The 21,253-nt window shown below is 37.8% G+C and overlaps 1 protein-coding gene across 8 annotated transcripts in view; it reads left to right on the top strand.

Annotated features, from left to right (window-relative positions):
• ARHGEF33 (Rho guanine nucleotide exchange factor 33) overlaps positions 1-21,253 on the top strand; it is a 52,058-nt gene that overhangs the window by 7,435 nt on the left and 23,370 nt on the right. For 6 of the 8 annotated variants that reach the window (XR_011557534.1, XR_011557531.1, XR_011557536.1 and 3 more), the window contains 11 exons: positions 4,299-4,463; positions 5,508-5,629; positions 6,525-6,667; positions 7,651-7,695; positions 9,248-9,472; positions 12,411-12,537; positions 13,888-14,020; positions 15,500-15,583; positions 16,795-16,878; positions 17,786-17,934; positions 20,377-20,541. Coding sequence is in view for 2 of the 8 variants with exons in the window: in XM_070734699.1 (XP_070590800.1) it covers positions 4,299-4,463; positions 5,508-5,629; positions 6,525-6,667; positions 7,651-7,695; positions 9,248-9,472; positions 12,411-12,537; positions 13,888-14,020; positions 15,500-15,583; positions 16,795-16,878; positions 17,786-17,934; positions 20,377-20,541 (1,442 nt within the window). In the remaining 6 variants the exon portion in view is untranslated. Of the gene's footprint in view, positions 1-204; positions 336-4,298; positions 4,464-5,507; positions 5,630-6,524; positions 6,668-7,650; positions 7,696-9,247; positions 9,473-12,410; positions 12,538-13,887; positions 14,021-15,499; positions 15,584-16,794; positions 16,879-17,785; positions 17,935-20,376; positions 20,542-21,253 lie in introns of those variants that run through there. The other 2 variants (XR_011557535.1, XR_011557532.1) reach the window with 2 other exon arrangements.

Genomic DNA, 21,253 nt, shown 5'->3' with positions numbered 1-21,253 from the left:
ATCAACATTCCTCCCAAAAGAAGGGAATGAGGAAAACCTGGTAACTGTACTGTAGTAGTATTGAAGTATCAGTGGCTTGTGATGAATGGCAAACCTCAGTGTATGAGGTAGAGGATTGCTTTTTGATACAGGGACACAGTAGATTTAAATAGCTTCATTCTGCTCATGCTTGGTCAATTCTTTTAGCTTCCTGATGGGATGATTGAAGACACCTGGGGTGTGTGGCAGTTTACAGGCATTGTTTTCTACATTAACACAGAGAATTCTGGATTCTAGAGAGAGGATTGTACTATAGGATGGATGTTTACTAATTTCTGAAAAGTGATTTATTTAAGGTGAGGAACTTTGCTAGAACTTTGAGTCATCAAATCTGTGTGATGCTGAGATTGCAATAAGTAAGCAATATTCTAGAGAGAATGCAGCACTTTAATGCAATCCCAAGAAAGGCTGCTTCTTTTAGAATAGAATCAGTTTCTAGTGTGAATTTTTACTGATGTTGACCCTTCTATTTAAGAGCATTTGTGGCATGGTAAAAGAATCAAGACCAAAGCTCCTCCACTTTTTAATTTATGTTTGTGTGTGTATGCGTGTGTGATGCATGCAACACACCTTTGAAAATTCTTCAGATTGCAATAGCCACATTGATTTTCTTTCACCATCTTGTACTGTCCCAGCTTTTCCTGTCCTATTCTTTTCATTTATTTCACTATGTTTATTGTCTGATAAATTTTATAAGGAAGTCTTTGTAGTATAAATCTGACAAATTGATAATCAAATATGTAAAATCAATTTTTGCATTGATTGTAGCCATACTAATTATTTGTTGCTCAACACCTAACAGCTAATCTATGTTTTTATATATGTATGTATATGTCTGTCAGATATATGCACATTTCACAGGTAGAAGGAAAGCATTAGATAGCTCTTATAAAAATTCACAAATATTGCTTATTCAGTCTTTATTCCCAGTATAGCCACCAACAGTAGGCTAATGAAAACTGTGACTAAATGTTATGTTGCAAAAGATATTTGTGTCATCCTGTCTGTAATTCAAGACCATCATCTTGTTTTGAATGTACTAGGTTGGGCTATGCATTGCTTGTTACAAAATTATCTGGCCCGTACAGTTTATTGCCTGCAAATTGAACACAGCTGAAATAGTAGTGGGTTTCTACCAGTTCGCCCCAGTTCGGGCGAACCAGTAGCAGCACCCACCCAAATGTCATCACAGACGATCTATGCATGCGCAGAAGCGCCGTGCACACATTCACATTTCCGAACCAGTAGTGAAGGTAAATGAAACCCACTCCTGAGCTGAACAAGTTTTAACTCCCCAAGGACATGATGAAAGCCAGTTTGGCATGGTAGTTAAAGCATCAGGCTAGAAATTGGGAGATCATAAATTCTAATTCCCTTGGACATGAAACCAGCTGGGTGACCTTGAGCCAGTCACTTTCTCTCAGCCCTAGGAAGGAGGCAATGGCAAACTACTTCTGAAAAACTTGCCAAGCATACTGCAATGTTCAGGCAGTTTCCAAGAATTGGGCATAATTGAATGGAAGATTAAAAAGGGGGACATGATAATCTACTACCTGCTTAAACTTTCACGCCATTTTTGTCACTTAATTAGCAATCTGCTATGCATGGCTGATGAGCTGCTATGCTATTTGCTTTGGTATGAAACCGCAGCGTAGTGGTCAAGTCAGCATTTTATTTTTATTTTATTTTTATTTATTTTATTAATAGAGTTGAAAGGGACCGTTAGGTCATCGAGTCCAACCCCCTGCCTGAGCAGGAAACCCTACAGCACCCCAGCCAAATGGAAGTCCAATCTCCTCTTGAAGGTGTCCAGAGTTGGGGAGTTCACCACCTCCCCTGGCAAGCAGTTCCATTGGTTGATTGCTCTGACCGTTGTTGTTGGACTAGCAATGGGAAGATCCCATTTCAAGTCTGCTCTTGGTCACAGAAGTTCACTTGATGGCTTTTTGCCAGCCATGCACTTTTAGCCTAACCTACTTTGCAGGGTTACTATGAAGAAAATATTGGAAGGGTTCCTATGTGTATTGCCTTAAGTTCCTGAAGGAAAGGTGGAATAGAAATTTAACAAATAATGTTTTAAAATAATATCAGATTTTAAAAGAAGAAATATTTTTTCAGGATATTTTCTGGTTCTTATAGCTATGAAGAAAAAATGGGATATATATTAATAGATAAAAACATAAGATGATTTTGAAAGAATTACTCTAGGATGTTTTTTTACTGGGAACACCTGAGGAATATAGATACTAACCAGGCAAACAGATTCTCTTGCACAGCATTCTGCTTCCTACATCTGTTTATAGTAGTTTTGCTTATTTGACCCCTATGACAATCATTAAGTGTTGTACCACATGATTCTTGACAAATGTATATTTTATTTTATGTACGTTGAGAGCATATGCACCAAGATAAATTCCTTGTGTGTCCAATCACACTTGGCCAATAAAAATTCTATTCTATTCTATTCTATTCTAAAAGCTGCGGAATACTTTATAGTTTGAAAGATGGTGACAGTGCATACTACATCCTAGTGTGTTTATACGCCATCCCAGAGGGCAATAAATCCAGCCTCTTGTATTATTATTTATTACTATTTATTAAAGATAATTGTTATGCCTATACCCATTTACACACACATATATGACACAGAGAAAAATCACAGTCTAGTTTGAATGTATACATATACATGGTGGGAAAAAACAATCCTGCGAGTTTACAAGACGAACGGCATAAGGAACAAAGTTGTTACAGAATCTAGTGGTCCCGCCAAATTTGGTAGTTTGTAAACTGCAGGTTGAAAATTTTTGAGACATAATGGAAAATCAGCTTTTACATCTGGAGAACAAAGGGTGGAAGGCATGTACAGTATATGCATTTCTTATGAAATAGAAGCATGACTATGGAAAGATACCTTTTCCTGTGATTTGCTAGGAGCTTAACTTTTTTGGTTACGACTGAGGCACCATCATTGAACTGCAGGTGGTGGCAACGAGAGTGCAAGGAGTGTATTTAGAGACAGATCTGGAAATTTCTCCATTTTGATTGGACTTTGCAAACAACCCTCTCCAGAGTGAAAACTATTTCTAATACAGTGGTACCTCTACTTACGAACTTAATTCGTTCTGTGACCAGGTTCTTAAGTAGAAAATTTTGTAAGAAGAAGCAATTTTTCCCATAGGAATCAATGTAAAAGCAAATAATATGTGCAATTGGGGGAACCACAGGGAGGGTGGAGGCCCTGTTTCCCCCCTGGAGATTCCTGGACAGGCCCCATGGAGGCTTCTCCCTGCCTTTTCCGGTTACAGTTTTGCAGGCTCAGGTTTGTAAGTGGAAAATGTTTCTTGAGAAGAGGCAAAAAAAATCTTCAACACCCGTTTTTTATCTAGAAAAGTTCATAAGTAGAGGCATTCTTGGGTAGGGGTACCACTGTATACTTAATTTGAGTGGTCAGTGTACAGAAGTTAAATACCGAGACACATTCTTCTGGAGGGATTATAGATAGAGACTGGCTAAGATTAGCTAGGAAGGACCCCCCTATCCCAACAGAAAAACAAGATGTCAGGTTTGACTAGAAAAACAGGTATGATATTAAATATAGAGATTACTTAGATATCAGTAAGATTAGTACCATTTAAAAGAAGTGTCTAATTCTGTGAGAGAGGACAGAATTTGAGAGAAAGGATATTGGATTCACTTCCTAATATGTCAATTAGAAAGGTTGGGTAGCAGATAATGGATAAGATCTTTCTCTGTAGAGATTCTGGAAAATCACAAAACAGCCTTTTCCACTCTGCCTGAAAATTTGTTTGGTGTGCTTGCTGGAGTTAATGAAATTGTAAACTAATACTCATGGAAGAAGAATGGTGAAAATAATTATAGAGTTATCAAGGGTATCAGTCAACAACTCTTGGATGTTAGCTCTCCACCCACATTTCTACAATCCCCCCAAAGCTACTCCTGTTATTAATTAAACTGAACATTAAATGTTATTATTTTGGGATAGGAAACAGAAATCCTAATGGAAGACACAAACTAAATTTAAAACAATATTTTAAAAGAAGAACAAAATAAAATCCATTCCACTGTAATACTTTTTAATGGTAACCTTCACCCACCCCAAATATTATATCAAGCCCCTACTCTCTAGTCGCACATTAGGGAGGAAATGTCATAATTAAGAGAAGACTGTATGGGTTAAATTATAGAATCCATCTTGTTTTCCAAGTCACTGAGAATTCATGTGGGGTTTGACTCATCAGTTGCAGGCTCTGGCTTCTGAACTTAAAAGTAGCTTCACTGAAGCAATGCAGGAACTTTCAAGAATTCAACATGGCGAGTATGCTCTTGAGGAGAAGGTTCAAAGCTGCCAGTGTGCGATGGAGGAAAAAGTGGCCGAGATGAAAAATTCTCTCAATGATTTCAAGGTAGGCATGCACCTATTTTGGGGCACTAGTTTTGGAAGGACAAAAACATGGCAAAAGTTGAAAAACTAAAGTGCAAAAGGACTATTTACTGACAAGGAGATGGCCTGGTGTGTGTTGAACAGACCCACTCTTTTTCACAGGGTGATTAACAATTAGTGTAGTAAATACCTTGGTGTTTAATTATAGCAGTATTATGTGCTACCTCTAGGTATATCAGCCTCTCTCAGCCTTCTTCAATTTGGCACATAACACGAGCCACTTAAAAAAGGAGTAGACAGATTTAATGCAAAGTCGGCTATGTTTTCCTTCTCTTTCTTTGTCCTACAATGCACAGTTGTCTTAGTTATCCCTAACTCAGACAGTCTCTTCCTTTATTTTTTTGTGTTTTGTAAAAGAATTTTTATCATCTCAATTATTTGCAACGAGGAAAATGTTTCATTATACAACTTAATAATATTTGGGCAATTTAAGTTCCCAATAAATGCGTAATACTTGCTGCTGATGAGAGAAACTAAATTTTGCTTGTCTCTTTCATAAAAGTGAAAGAAGGAAAGGAAATTGTCCCACTACTAGTAATAGAGAAAAGACTTCAAGATGCCAACTCTTCAATTTCTATTTGAAATTCTACCATCTTCTATCTCACGCTGACTTCGCCTTTCTTTCACAAATGGGACAAATGCAAAGCAAAGCAAACTAAATATTGGGGACACCCCTATTTTTAAAATCCTGTTAGGATATGCTGGGATAACTGATGTTCTCATTTATACCACAAGTAGATGGATCGTGCAACCCATTCCATGATTAAAAATCAGTAGTACAGCTTTTTTCCGCAGTTCCAAAATGGGAACTGGGGAAGGATGTTGTATATGTGTTTCTACTGTAGTAAATAGATCTGCTACTGAAGTAATGTACATTTATAAATACTTCTTTCTGACTTGGTGTAAATAATTATAAATCTGGGTTGTTTTTGCTGTTAGAAAGAGTTTGAATGCAAAGCTGCAAATGTTTGAATGTCACCCGTCAAAAGTTATCATTTTTTAATAGGAGGAGCTTAATGACGCTAAATCTATGATTGAGGAAATTAGCGCCAAACAAGAAGAGATGCAGCAAAAAATTGAGCAGTTGCAACAAGAGAAACGGAAGGAATCTCGCAAGCTCAAAGTGAAGTAAGTGACCAATATTTTTCAAAGCCCTTTATAATTTCAGAACAGCTTTGGGTTTATAGCTCTTCTTTTCTCTTATCTAATGTATTACAACCAGACTTTTTGGGAGCTTGGGAGGAATGTGGGAACATAAGAAAAAGTAGGTATTTAATGTAATATTTACTTGCTTTTATTCCACTGATCCCCAGCTTCTAAAAGTCTGATTTCAGTATACTATATAAGAGAAAAGAACGGAGGGTCATCTAGCTGCCTGAAAACAAAGGGTGCAATTTAATAGGGGGGGTACCATATTGGTGAAATTATGTATTAAATTTAGTACATTTATTCAGCTGTGGACTAGAGGGCTGGTAGCATGTTCAAGAGAGTGGCTGAGGGATCATTCTGGTTCTTGGTCCCCTATTAGATACTGTGCTGACATGAAGAAAGCAGTGCAATACCATGTTAGCCATAATCAATTGATTTAATTTGCTGATGTCATATGGAACTATTACTATTACTACACCATAACACATAAAGGGCCCAAAATGTGTGTATTGATATTGCTACAACATTTAGAGTGGGATTCAATTTTTTTACTACCGGTTCTGTGGCCGTGGCTTGGTGGGCGTGGCAGGGGAAGGATAGTGTAAAATCTCCATTCCCACCCCACTCCAGGGGAAGGTTACTGCAAAATCACCATCCATTCCACCCGATCAATTGGGACCTGGTAGGCAGCGAATAGATGGGAGCAGGGCCAGTCAGAGGTGGTATTTACCGGTTCTTTAAACTGCTCAGATTTTCTGCTACTGGTTCTCCAGAACTGGTCAGAACTTGTTGAAACCTACCCCTAAACATCTGTTGTATCTTCCCAGAGATACCTCTTGGCTGTCTTGCTTTTTAATATATTTTTTTTCCTCAGAAGGATTCAAAAAGAGGAGCATGGTTCCCAGACTGTGCCTACTCCTCTGCAAGGAAGCCCCTTTCGCGCTCTAAAACTTCCAGAACCAGTTTTAATTAATGAAGATTTTGTCAAGCTTTTGCACAATGCAACCTATGAGAAAGGTACTGGTTTTATTGGCTTATGTATACTGCTAAAAAAAAATAAAGGGAACACTTAAACAACAGAATATAACTCCAAATAAATCAAACTTCTGTGACGTCAAACTGTCCACTTAGGAAGCAACACTGATTGACAATCAGTTTCACATGTTGTCAGCACATTCAACTTTGTACAGAACAAAGTATTTTAACCACTGCGTCACCACGGCTCTCTACTAAAAAGGAATAACTAAGCTTTTCAGTAAAAATGGAGAAATTTAAGTACAGTTTAAAGTTCTCTGGCAAGAAATCACTCAACATTGCCAGAATATTAGTTACCATCTATGTATAATAGTATTACTATTCCCAGAACAGAATTTATTTGGTTATTGATGCTTTGAAAAAGTCGTGCATCATTGGATTACAGGACAGTCATCACCTTGTCCCTCATCTCTTTATTAATTAACTTTCTAATTATGGTATCTTCCCAAGAAAATTTATACAATATATATCTTTAAATGAGACAATATCTGAATTGCCCAGCAAAAAGGGTGACAGTAATGCAGCCATGTATCATTCCTTGAAATGAAAGACCATATAAATGAGATTTAAAGGTGTCAGTAGCAGCTTGGATACAACGGTATGCCATATATGTCCTTTTATGAAGGAGGGGCCATTCTAGTAAGTAGAATTTTCCATTCATTCAGAGTTTCTCAACCTTAGCAACTTTACTATGTGTAGTCTTCAACTGCAAGAATTCCCAATCAGCACTGAAGTTGAGAAACACTGTACTAGATACATATAGGTATTAATTAATTAATTTTTAATTTGCCATATTATTTCCAAATTGCTCTTTTCACACAAGCAATCAGTAATTATAAGTGTCGAGATGAAATCACAGAAACAAATTCTAGAAACCCAAATATTAGTAAGAGTTTTCTTAGTTAAAATCTAAGCCTTTGTAAAAAGTTTGTTTAATTGATCTTTATTCTCCTGTTTTTGCTCAGTCTCTGATTGCATGCCTAGAACACTAGGAGAAAACAATATGAGAGGTGAGTGGATCTGCATTTTTTTATAGATAATGTTCTCTGATAAATATTTTCAAGAAGCCTGTAAAACACCACCATTAAGAAATAGTATTATATAATTCTGTATGTTTTATTAAACAAAGGTAGTGATTTCATAAGATGCAGGCCCAGGAATTGGGGTTTAAAAGTTTTCCTGCTGAGATAGAGAAGCAAGTTTTCTTAGTATTTGTAGAACTATTTTCAAAGACCATAATTTATGTAAACCCTACCAGTCTATGTTATACTTTGGCTTGTTAATAATTAGTAGGAATTTCTCAGTGGTGTTTTTGCTTATGAAATTATATTTCTTTAGGAAGCTTCTTAGACTATTGCTGATTCTCCAAGCCTGAGTTTCAGTCATTTGGGTTCAAGGGAACTTATGATGGATTCTGCTGCCAGTCCTGTTATGTAGCTACTTTCTTTGAAGGCTTCCTTATAAGGAAAAATTACAGTTGTTGAAATTTTGCAGTTTAGAGTGAAGAAAAGACAAGATAAAAATATATAAAATATATCTATAGTAATATGTTTTTTTCCATCTCATGGTCTAAACCCTGGGATCATTCATTGAATTTAATGTAGAAATATTCAGGACTAAGGGATGTATATTATGGTATTTCCTTAAACACCACATACTTAAATTTTGAAACAATTGCCTTTGGATATGGTGATGGTCACCAGTTTAGATATTTTAAAAAAAGAATTGGGCAAATATATGGGAAAGACTTAGAAATTATGGTTGAATCTGTCTATACATTGTGAAATTAGGGAGTTTTCATTATATCTTCTGACATAGTGGCTGTTATAGTTTTTACATTGTATTTTGTCATTGGCTCTTTTTCCTCTTCTTCGGCTACTTGATATTTTAGTTTACTAAAGCTGTTTTGGAGGGTTTTATGTTCTATGGTGGTGCCTTCTGGTTGTAATGGTCTGTTGGTTGTTTCTGAGATATTTTGATGTATGGTAGTGTTATCCTTTCCATAGCTTGTATTGGTTGTGCTGTAGTGGATTGAGTAGTCGGGCATATTTTGATAAAGTTGTGTGGGTATCCATTTTTTAGATAATATTGTATAGTCTGTTTCCTTTTTCTGGTGTTCTGGATTGTTGTAGTGCATTTGTGCTTTTCTAAATTTGGGGTTCTTTTAATCTGCATGCAGATGTGGTTTTTTGATGGAGACACTAGCATTGAAATACTCACGATAAAGTACAGGAGTTGTTCAAAAATAAAATAGGAAAGTCTGTGAAAATTCTAAACTGAAGCTTGACTGTAAGTTACACAAACTCCTTTGAGAACTTTTGCAAAAAACAAGAAATACTATGAAAGTGGCACAACTTTCTCAGGGCTTCCAAATGTCATAGACTTGTTCAACTTTCTCTTTTCCTGGAGAAATGTAGATAGATTGAGAGGTGTAAAATAGGTAAGTATTTAAAGTTCTTGCATCCCAAAGGTTGACATGGCTTCAAGGGTATTCACAGTAGCTTTTAGACTAGTTTAATGGCCACTAAAACTATTCCTACTAACACCATGCTCTAATTTTAGGTGTAACCAGTACAAATCTGGATAGAGAAGAGAACTTCACAGTTTCCTCTTCAGGTGATGCTCCATCAAAAGGCCAGGCATCGTCAACAATATGGAAACAGGCCAAAGACAGTAAAGAGAGGAATGATGAATATCTTTCAAAGAACCTCAGTGATCGGCAGAGGGATGTGGCTCCAAGTAGATATAGCTCAGTAGAGAATTTGGTGTGGGACTCTTCTGTTGCAGGTGAGAAAAATAGAAATGGCCAGAAGACCAAAGAATTCTCTCTAGTGTCAGTTGTGTGTATGATTTACAGTTCAGTTTCAGTTCCAAATACAAAGGTACATACTTCTCTGTATGGAATCGACTCATTTGACATGTTCTTGTAACCAAATGAATGAAGGGTTCCCCCCTGCCAGGGCCAAGAAATCACAGAGAGCAAAGTGCTTTTAGAAAAATTTTATTTCTGTTGTGGCCACTATATCATGGAACAATCTCCTTCCTTAGATGAGATCAGCACTCACCTAATGGAAGCTCATAAAGCTGAGAATTTGCGGGAAGATAGTCATGCCATAGCATGACTATATTGTTACCGTGGTTTTCAGAGTATAAGACACACCTTTTTTCCCCTAAAAGAGGTTGAAAACTTGAGTGTGATTTATATACCTAATGTAGCTCTGCCCAGCCACCCGCACCCTTTGGCTTCTGCCTCCCAGCAATTTGCCTCCTTGCAGCAAACAGCACAGAGCCTGATTAGCACAAACAACTGTTATGGCCTCCTGACCATCAGCTGATTCAGGCTGCAGGCAGGCAGCAATAGGCTATGGCAATTCCTGCAGCCTGAAACTATTAGGTACTTGTGCTAAAACGAAAGTGAAACTAAAACTGCAAGGAGGCAAATTGCTGGGAGGTAGAGGCAGAGGCAGAATTTTATTTTCTTGTACTAAACAGACTGTGCTGAAACTGGCTGTTTGTTTGCTGCAAAGAGGTAAGTCAATAACTATAAACACCTATAGAATGTTCAAATTATTAGAGTTATTTTATAAAATCTGCTTTATCATTGTTCTAGACAACTTAACAAACTGAAGAAGTTTTTAAAAATAAATCCTTGATCTGAAGAGGCCCACTGCTTTTGTATCTTTTTTTAAATAGCAGAGAATAACATATACTTCCAGAAAGTCACATCAATTTTAACAGAACCTGTACAAGTATAGCCTGAAATGTAACAGTGTTCGGTTGTAGTATTAAGATAAGGCAGCTGAGTTAGACTCTGACTTAGTCATGTTTGGAGTAGATCTATTTAAATAATTGGGAAGAGTTAGTGTGACTACATTTAACAAAAAATTGCTGGCATTAATATACTGCCATAATGTACATTTCTCCAATTCTTTGCTATTTTTATGTGTCAGGCACACATGCACCAGAAATACACAGCAGTGTATATCATCTGTACAGTTTGCTCTTTACTGGGAGGCAAACTGCTGAGAGGAAGAGGCAGATTCCCCCCCCCCATGGTTTTCCTTCCCCAAAACTACACTTCAGTGCCCCTTATACTCTGAAAATTACGATATATCCTTGTCTTGGTTTTAATATGTTGTTTTATTGTTATAAATAAGTGGAAGTCGATGCAGACTATTGTAGTAAATAATAGTAATAGTAATAGTAATAATAATTGTTGTACATACTCCTGGTCAGTTGGAGGATGATGAAGAGCTTGAGGACTCTGATACAGATAGTGTTTATGAATTAGTGGTGGGCCCTGGGTTACAGGTATTAGAACAGGTGGGAGGCCAGCCACAGGATGTTGCTATGAGTCCAGAATCTAGTGAGGAAGAGACAGACATTCGCTGGGTTAATCCTCAATTCAGAAGGGTCCAAAAACACAAGGAACAGATGTTAGGAAAAATATATTAAGGAGAGGAATGGGTTAAATACTGGAGTGATGTATTAGTTATGTCAGGAGGCCAGTGGGGAAGAAGGGCGGAGTTTCAATGTTGTAGTTCTAAGATGAAACGTGTTTCAGTTAGGCTCCAGAGCGAGTAAGTTTATTCTGTATTATGTTGCAGTCATTCCTGCTGTTTTTGAATCATGCTGTAAATACATGAATTTCAGGAGACGGGAGGAGGCATGAAAGAATGTATGTGGAATGTAATTAAGAGAGATAACAGGAGAAAGGAATGTGCTAGTCTGTATTGCATTTTTGAATACGGAAGCAAAGAGAATAAAAATGGAGTTTCTTTGTTTATGAAATACTGCATTCAGTAAGCGTTATTTTTAATAACTGAAGTTCTACCAGAAACTAGAACAACAACAACAACAACAATAATAGCAGAATTGGAAGGGACCTTGGAGGTCTTCTAGTCCAACCCCCTGCTTAGGCAGGAAACCCTACAATATTTCAGACAGATGGTTATCCAACATCTTCTTAAAAACTTCCAACAACTTCTGGAGGCAAGCTGTTCCACTGATCAATTGTTCTAAATGTCAGGAATTTCCTCCTTAGTTCTATATATAATAATAAATATAATATAATAAATATAAGAGATAGCAGCAAGAAGCAAAGAATATGTACTTTTTATTTGAATTGCAGGTCTGTGTAGGCAGTAGTTTCTTCCCTCCTTATTAAAAATTCAGGTATTCATCAAATTACCACCACAATTGAGCCCAAAATTTGTGTAGCTAACTAAGGCATTTGTTAAGTGAGTTCTGTCATTATTTTATGACATTTTTTACCACAATTGTTAAGTGAGGCACTGCAATTGTTAAGTTAGTAAATGTTATTTAGTTGGTTAAGTGAATCTGATTTCCCCATTGCCCTTCTTCTCAGGAGGTTACAAAAAGTGATTCAAATGACAATGAGACACTGCAACTGTCATAAACTCATGCCAGTTGCCAAGCATTCAAATTTTGATCACATGACCATGGAATAGTAAGTGTGAAAAACCATTTTTTCATCAATTACGTTTACAGTGCCATTGTAACTTTGAGTGGTCACTAAATGAACTATTGGGGACAACCTGTAATGTAGACCTCAGTATTCTGAAAGAAGTTGCAGTGGTAACTGGTTAAGTCTTTGATTTTCCCGTTTGCTAATATTCTCTTATATTGAGAGTTTGTTTAGAAACAAGTGGCATGATAATGTGTCTTAATCAAGCAAACTAAAATTATCTTTTTTCTGCCATAGCTAAAAGGCAAAATATTGCTTTGGATTTATTAGAGTCTGAAAGAAAGTATGTTGTCAGCCTCTCTGTTATTCTGAAAGTTAAATCCACATTGCAAGGAACAGAAGTGAAAAGAAATACAAAGGAAAGGTACAGTATTCCTTGTACTTTCTTATATACAGTACTATGATTTTCTTTGGGTACCCGAATCACATTTTCTTTTAAAATATCAATGTTTCATTCTCTGTAGACTTCCCTTCATTGACCATCTGTCACTTGCCTGTTGGGAACTATCTTATTGCTAATTTTATTATAGAGATGGACCACAATGGCTTTTCGGAATTCTCCACTACATTTATGAGCAGTAGAATTGGGTAGATGACCTCTCAGTATTTCTTCACAGAAAGGATAAATTACCAACAGTTTCTTGTGGACAGAATCCCCCTTTGTGGCAAAAGCAATACCACAATTTAAAAAGAAATTCCATGAAGAAGAGCTATTACCTCAAAAGTAGCACGGTTATCAGCTATAAAGAGCACCAAACACATGTTTGAAGAAGGTGGAGAATAACAGGAAACTAAGATGAGAGTATCCATCTAGTTACGATTGCCTGATTATATGAAATGCTGTATAGTAAATCACTACTGAGGAAATGGCCTTAGATTAAAAAAAAGTGATTTTTGGAATAGGGAGAAAGATTAACAACAGATTAGTTTGTTCTTAATCTTTGCCATTTTAATATTTAATATTTATAAATTTTTATATATGGTTTGTTATATATGGTAAGCCTCCCAGAGTCGCCTCAAACCACAAGAAGGGCAGCATATAAATTTAATAAACAAACTATATAAACAAACAAACATATTCACTTCGTGCGATTGCCTCAGGTTAAATATTCATTCAACTGCTTTACATTAAAATGAAATCATCCAAATATTACCATGGAATTTCAGGGTCAGGCTTGTTTCATTCTAGAATTAAAATCTGCATTGTAAATTGTTCCTGGAATATTTTGTACATATAGTTCTCGACTTATGACCAAAATGGAGCCAATTTCTGTTGCTAAGTGAGACATTTGTGAAATGAATTTTGCTCCGTTCTTGCTACAGATTATTAAATGAATAATTACAGTTAAATTAATATGGCTTTCTCATTGACTTTGCTTGTCAGAAGGTTGCAAAAGGTGATCACATGATCCTGGGACACTGCAGTCATCATAAATAGAGTTTGTTGCCATGAGTCTGAATGTTGATCACATGACCATGGGAATGGTCAATGGCTGTATGTGTGGAAAACGGTCTAAGTCTCTTTTTTCAGAGCCATTGTAGCTTTGAACAGTCACTAAGTGAACTATTGTAAGTCGAGGACTATCTATACTGCCTCAGTAGGGAAAAGAAATACCCCTACTGGATATTATTTTAGATAAGTTATTCTGTATTTTTGCTACTGTAGTATATCTGTAAAAAAAGAAAACTTCTTGTTCCTCTTTTCCCGTTGCAGTTTCTTCCCCAATTCTTTGCGATACTTGGTCCAGCAACATGTAGAGTTACTCCATGCCTTGCAGGAAAGAGTGTTGAGCTGGCCACAGCAAGGAATCCTAGGAGACATATTTCTCAGATTGACCAATGATGAGGTATTTTTGAAGGAAAATAAATAATACCTGTTCAAGGAATTATTGTGCGATGAATGACTCAAATCAATGTGTTTGCATAGGTGTATAGACACCAGGGATGGGTTCAGTGAAGGGCTACCAAAATGTGTACTATCACACTGTGGGCGTGGCTTATGCAGGACACCCTGCATTTTCTTTCAACATCTTTCAGTGTAAATTGGGTGCCCTGGGGTGGAGCTCCATTTTTGCCACCCCACTGCATTCCCCCCCAGGTCCGGGCAGTAGCCCACCCCTGGATGGGTTCCACTTATCTTCGCCACTGGTTTGCATTGTGATGTTTTGTGCACGCATGTACAAATGTTCCCTCTAAATTTTGGCTTCCGCCCATTCTCAGTCGCTGGAATTGGCTCGAAACACAGTTGAAGAGCTGATCAGCTTTGTTTCGGGTGAAGGAATAAAGGTCAGTTTAAACCCGGGGTGGGTGGGAGGGCCCTTTTTCAAGCAGCAACAGAAATTCCTCAAAAATTTCATCAAAAATTCCTTTAAAAAGATGGTGGCGGCCACAGGATGGGACTGACCAAACTGGGTCTGTAACACCATCCTGACATCACCAGCAGGTCGCTAACGGTTCGGGCGATTTGATCCGAACCAGGAGGAATCCACCCTGATAGACATCTTTTTAGAATCTCATATTGAAATGCACTTGAGTATTTCTCAAACTCTGACCTATATTTTATATTACCTAAGAGGTTTAATTAATTTGCATTTTGAAACTTACTTGCATATTGTGATGGTATAGATGCAGTTCCTATTTGTAGCAGGAAGAGGGAAACATACTGTGTGTTATTATTTTATTTTATTTTATTTTATTGGATTTGTATGCCGCCCCTCTCCGTAGACTCGGGGCGGCTAACAACAGTAGTAAACAGCATATGACAATCCAATATAAACAGTTAAAACCCCCTATTGTAAAACCAAACAGACATACAGACATACCATGCATAAAATTGTAAAGGCCTAGGGGGAAAGTGTATCTCAATTTCCCCATGCCTGGCGGCAGAGATGGGTTTTAAGGAGCTTACGAAAGGCAAGGAGGGTGGGAGCAATTCTAATCTCTGGGGGGAGTTGGTTCCAGAGGGTCGGGGCCGCCACAGAGAAGGCTCTTCCCCTGGGTCCCGCCAAGCGACATTGTTTAGTTGACGGGACCCGGAGAAGACCCACTCTGTGGGACCTAACTGGTCGCTTGGATTCGTGCAGCAGAATCTGGCTTTGTTGCCAAAATAACTCACCCAAGAATGCCCCATTTGGCTGGTTTTGAATACTAATTACCTTGACGCGTGGTAGGATATTATATGTGGCATTGCTTCCTGAACTTAAAATCCAAAGAAACAAAATCCTATCCTTGACCTGTATTTGTAGATTTAAGGATAATCAGAAAATTGGTATGAGGCAACAATATGCCTAAGAATTCTGAGGAACCTTTTTATTTTCTCTTCTCAGAACAGTTTTTTGGATTATTATATTGCTTACTTGAGGGACTTGCCAGAATATATCTCTTTGATCCATGTGGTGATTTTGAAAAAGGTGAGTTTTGGTTTGTTAAATAATTTGTTTCCTGCAATTCTATCATTTGAAGAGAAACCACTGTAACTGTTTCTGATCCAGACCCCATTCTGCATGAATGATGTGGAAATTTTGCATGAGTTGCAGGGAAAGGGCAGTCCTAGAGACACATAGGAACATACCATTGAAAGAGATCCCACCAAGAGGATGAGCAACATATTTATTTAATTTATTTATTTATTAGATTTGTATGCCGCCCCTCTCCAGAGACTCAGAGCAGCTCACAACAAAAAACACAGTACAAATCCAATAGTTAAAAAGCAATTTATAACCCTTAATATAAAAACAGTCATACATTCCAGACAAAAACCATACATGAAGCGGGAACGGCCCGGGGGAATCATTTTCCCCATGTCTGACGGCAGAGGTGGGTTTTAAGGAGTTTGCAAAAGGCGAGGAGGGTGGGGCGATCCTAATCTCCGGGGAGAGTTGATTCCAGAGGGTCAGGGCCGCCACAGAGAAGGCTCTTCCCCTGGGTCCCGCCAGACGACATTGTTTCGTCGACAGGACCCGGAGAAGGCCCACTCTGTGGGACCTAACCAGTCACTGGGATTCGTGTGGTACAAGGCGGTCCCGGAGATATTCTGGTCCAATGCCATGAAGGATTTTATAGGTCATAACTAACACTTTGAATTGTGACCGGAAACTGATCGGCAACCAATGCAGACTGCGGAGTTTTGGTGTGACATGGGCATATCTGGGAAATCCCATGATTGCTCTCGCTGCTGCATTCTTCTGCACGATCTGAAGTTTCCGAACACTCTTCAAAGGTAACCCCATATAGAGAGCATTACAGTAGTCGAACCTCAAGGTGATGAGGGCATGAGTGACTGTGAGCAGTGACTCTTGGTTCAAGTAGGGCCGCATCACAGTTTTGCTGGTTTGGGAAAAATCCTTTCATTTTCAATTAATTTACAGTTTATGAACTGTCTTTGAAGACTGATCAATATAGGAGTAAAATGTGGTACTCTAATCTCCAGCTTTAACAGTTCTTTTAAGCATAGAGATTTAGAAATAATTAAACAGTGATTGTTACAGATACTAAATCCACATGTTTTCATGCATTAATTTAATAACTGTTGTTTAGAAAAAAATATGCATCTATGTCTGCAATTAAACAGAGCTCATCTCTAATTTATAAATGATTTAAATTTGTTTTCCTTCATCAATAGATCGAGGAAGAAACCAAGTCTGATCTCTATCTATTTTTCTTCCATATTGTTCAACGCATCCCAGAATATCTTCTTCATTTGCAAGTAAGTTCTAATAACTTTCTTTGACCATTTGGTAATTAAAATGTGAGAACATGTTAGGCCTTTCAGATGCAGTTGTATATATAGATCCTATCATGGTCCCTAGATAGAAATAATGGGTGCCCAATCATTTAGAGACTCACAAGTTTCCCCTCCTGTATTAATCATTATACATAAGGAAATATCTCAATTCTCCATAGATAATGTGGGTTTTAGGAATACAGGAAGCCACAGTATGTTGTGTTGTCTTGCTACAGAAATAGACAGTCTATTTCACCATAAAATCTCCATATAGTTTTGGCTCTTTTATAAGACTATAGAATTGTGCCTTATATTGAGTCAGAACATGTATTCATCTAGCTTGGGAGTCTGGGACTGTTTGAAGGCTGCCATTCAACCCCATCCTTGTTATTCCTAGCATCACAAGGCTTCAAATTATAGCATCAAACGTCAGTAGCAAAAGTGCTGCTTTTTGATGACAAAGTTTTTGTGGACTTTTTGTAAAAAAACCAGCAAACTCTATATTTTGCTCTCTCAAAACAATAATCTCCATTTGGCCTATATGACTCTATCATTGGACAATCAGTCTCCATTTCTCCTATAACTTCCAGATGTTGAAAGAATGGAAATTGTGACTTCCAGCCAGCTCTGATGTACAGTATAACAACTGGCATTACATGTCCAAGGTTTCATTCAAGATATTTTCCCTGGCTATGGAGAGGCCGTATAGGAGCTCAAAGCTGAAAACCCTTTTATTCACAGCAAGTGCTCTGCCTACGCGTTACAGTCCAAATTCAAGGAGTAAAAGGGGGTTTTGACCCGGTAATTAATGTAAGGTGAATGTATGACTTATCTCAAATGAATGGAGAAGATGTTGAAATTTAATTCTGATTTCCTCCTTTTGTACTAGAATATCCTGAAGTATACTGAGCAAGAGCACCCAGATTATTACCTCCTTCTTGTCTGTGTCCAACGCCTGCGAGTGTTCATTTCTCATTACAGTATTCTCTTCCAGTGCAATGAAGATCTGCTAATACAGAAACGAAAGAAACTGAGAAAGTGAGTTTGATTAAGCTTTCTTTCCAAGAGCAAAAGATGTTTATATAATTCTATTCTATTCTATTCTATTCTATTCTATTCCACTCTACTCTACTCTACTCTATTCTATTCTATTCCTACTCCACACCACACACACCCTACCCTACTACCCTACCCTACCCTACCCTACCCTACCCTACTCTACTCTAGTCTACTCTACTCTACTCTTCTTGGAGGTTCTCAACAAATCTGAGAGAGAATTTGACTGAATGACTGGACCGGGATCATCCTGAGATTTACAGAGTGAATTTTAACCTGATCTTCCCAGCTCCTAGTTGATTGCTACAGAATCTAAAAGTAGCAGTACTGTGCTTTGCTGTCTGTGCCCAATAGAGTACACAAAATACCGAGGGAAGCATTAGCCCTGCTGTGGGTAATCACAGTTCCCTTTAAAAAGGGGAATATTTCATAACCTGACTATGTATAGATATGTGAACAACTTGGCTATTACTGCCTTTCTAAATCCTTCCCCATGCTCTTGCTCCCAATTCATAAGAAATGGAGGCACAGGATAATGGGACTAATGAAGACCCAGCTCTTCTGTAGAGATATGAAGCAGTTTCACTTACAGCATCATTGTTGTACCTATTGCTGTTACCTTCATTTGCCTGTCGGGAGGGAACTGGTACAGGCTCCTCAAATATAGTAAGCCATCTTTTCCCAGGCTTACCTCAGAGATTAATGTTAGCTTCAAATGAGTTATGTGAGGTTGTCCTGGCTGGCATTGCCTTTCCATGGAGGGTTTCTTCCTGTTTCTTTCTGTTCCTGCTTTGAACATTGTCCTACTTAAGAATGGAGCACTACCATGAACAGTTGCATTGGAGTTGCATGCAGTGTGGTGTGGATTGGGTCTTTTAACTCTAACCCTTAAACAGGATTTTCGGTTCTATCATCCTACAGTCCCAGGCATCAACAGTCTTTGGGAAGTCTTTGTGGGCGCGCAGTCTGCTTTTCAAAGTCAAATCTGCATATTATGTATTCTGGTGACAGAGTGGATCTTTTAGGGGCCTTGGTGGCACAGTGGTTAGGATCAGTGGTGGGTTTCTACTGGAGGCACTGGAAAAAAGTCACCAAAAATTGCATCATCAGTGGGTTTCTACCGATGCGTCGCTCTGGATGCACCAGGAGGAACCCATCACTGGTTAGGATGCTACGTATATCGCATATTAACTCTGCTCACAGATTGGAATTCGAGCCTTGACTCAGACTTCCATCCTTCTGAGGTCAGTAAAATGAGGATCCAGCTGGTTGGGGGCAATATACTGACATTTATAAACCATTCAGTGAGTGCTAGGAAGGACTGTGAAGCGGTATATAAGTGTGTGTGCTATTGCTATTTCTCCCTGATGGCATCTGTCTTGTGGAATTACTTTCTCATCAATGCCAATGTTAAGTTTCTTTGTTACATTGGTTTTCCACAGCCATTATTTTTCCCCCTTTTGTTTTATTCCTTTGAAATCTTTGTAAAAAAAGAGTAATACTGTAAATTATTTGGAATTATTTATAATATGTTACAGAAATTTATGAAGGAACAATAGAAATTTGAAATTGTTCTACTCTAAGAAAAGCCTGGTGTATGTTCTGCATGGATAATGAAAATTAAAAAGTGCCACTACTATTCCCTTCTGCTGGGATTATTTCTGCAGCCAAAATAGTTAAAAAACATAGATGAAAAATCAGGTGGATCTGCTCACTACATTACAAGAATTGAATTCTTGTTTAGCTCTCCCCCCCAATATTAAAATTGTACTTGTGAGATTCATCATATTGTTTCAGTTATACTTTAATGGCATTTCATGAAAAAGCAGTATCAGTTCTTGAACTTCCAACAGAACTTGTTAGATATCAGACCCAGTTTCATTTCTGTTTGTTTTGCTGTTATAGTGTTGGTACTGGTATTTACATAGTTTAATGAACATGAAGTATTTTACTAGTAGATTGATAATATATTGGGAATATAAAGTACGGTAGATTATAGATTTCTTAGAAGAATATGGTAATTTGCAGTAGATCAGAGAAGGAAGTTCAAAATACATTCATAATTCTTTAATTATTTTAGTGTTTCTTTTGTACCAGGCTCTGGATGGTGAAACATCAATCCTATAGGCCTGTTTCCTCTCAATGATATATGCAGTATATTTTCCTTAGTTGTTTGGCCTGCATAAGGGCTAAAAACCTATGTCTGTTAATGGAAGTGGAAGTTCTCAGAAATTGCTTGTGATTTAGATATTTATCATAATTCTAATCCTCACACGGTACTTTAGATCAGTGATGATTGGTAGTCAAGCATTATAGATATGAAATGCTACAGAAAATGCAAGGCTAGTTCCCCGCCAGCTAGAAAACCTGGTGAGGTTGCATTCTTGTTGAACTCACAGGAGTATTACATTTCTGTTTTACTAGATCTTCCTTCATAAAGTTATACAAAGGTCTAGCCATTCAGTGTCCCAGCAGTGGGCAAGCAGTATCTCCCACCCCAAGTGCAACTTCCTTTCACAGTAGTGGAATCCATTCTGAAGAGACAGCGCATCTATTCCCACCAGCCTCTGTTTCTGGAACAACTGCTCTGTGAGTACAAAGATAGCATCAGAAAGATATGTACATTATGGCATCATCTTTAGTGTCTTTATTCTTCTTAACTATTTTTATGTTTTGCAAATTTTTTGGTGCGATATATTTCACAAATCTTTCAGATTTTGTTCGCAAAAATAGCGGATTTTTCAGAGTATAAGATGCACCTTTCCTCCCCCTAAAAGAGAGTTGAAATGTCGGTGCATCTTATGCACCAAATACAGCCATTTTTGCTGCCCCAAAGCCCAGCTCCCACACCCCATTTTTGGACAGAGAGTCTAGGAAGCCTGCAGAGAGCTGCTGGGTGCTAGCAAAACTTTTTTGCAAAATGGGTGAAAAATGGCCTGTTTTTCACAAAAATGGGTCCATTTTTGCCACCCCCCAGCACTCAGGAGCTCCCTGCAGGCTTCCCAGACTCTTTGCCCGCCCACCCAGTATTTGCAAAAAAAAAGGTGAAAAATGACCCATTTTTTGCCTTCTAATTACCCCATCTAGCATGATTGGAGTAGGAATTCTGGGAGTTGAAGTCCACAAGTCTTAAAGCTGTCAAGTTTGAAAGTGTACATGTTTGTAAAACACATTCTGCTACACTGTTATTTTATTAAATAATATATCACTACACCATTTGCTTGAGAAATATTTTTCTCCTTGTTTTCCACCTCTAAAATCTAGGTGCGTCTTATATTCCAAAAAATACGGTAACTCAATC

The sequence above is a fragment of the Erythrolamprus reginae genome, chromosome 1, assembly GCF_031021105.1.
Source record: "Erythrolamprus reginae isolate rEryReg1 chromosome 1, rEryReg1.hap1, whole genome shotgun sequence".
In the NCBI taxonomy this organism is placed as follows: Eukaryota; Metazoa; Chordata; class Lepidosauria; order Squamata; family Dipsadidae; genus Erythrolamprus; species Erythrolamprus reginae.
Note: the sequence above shows the minus strand (reverse complement) of the source record. Positions and strands in the feature narration are given on the sequence as shown.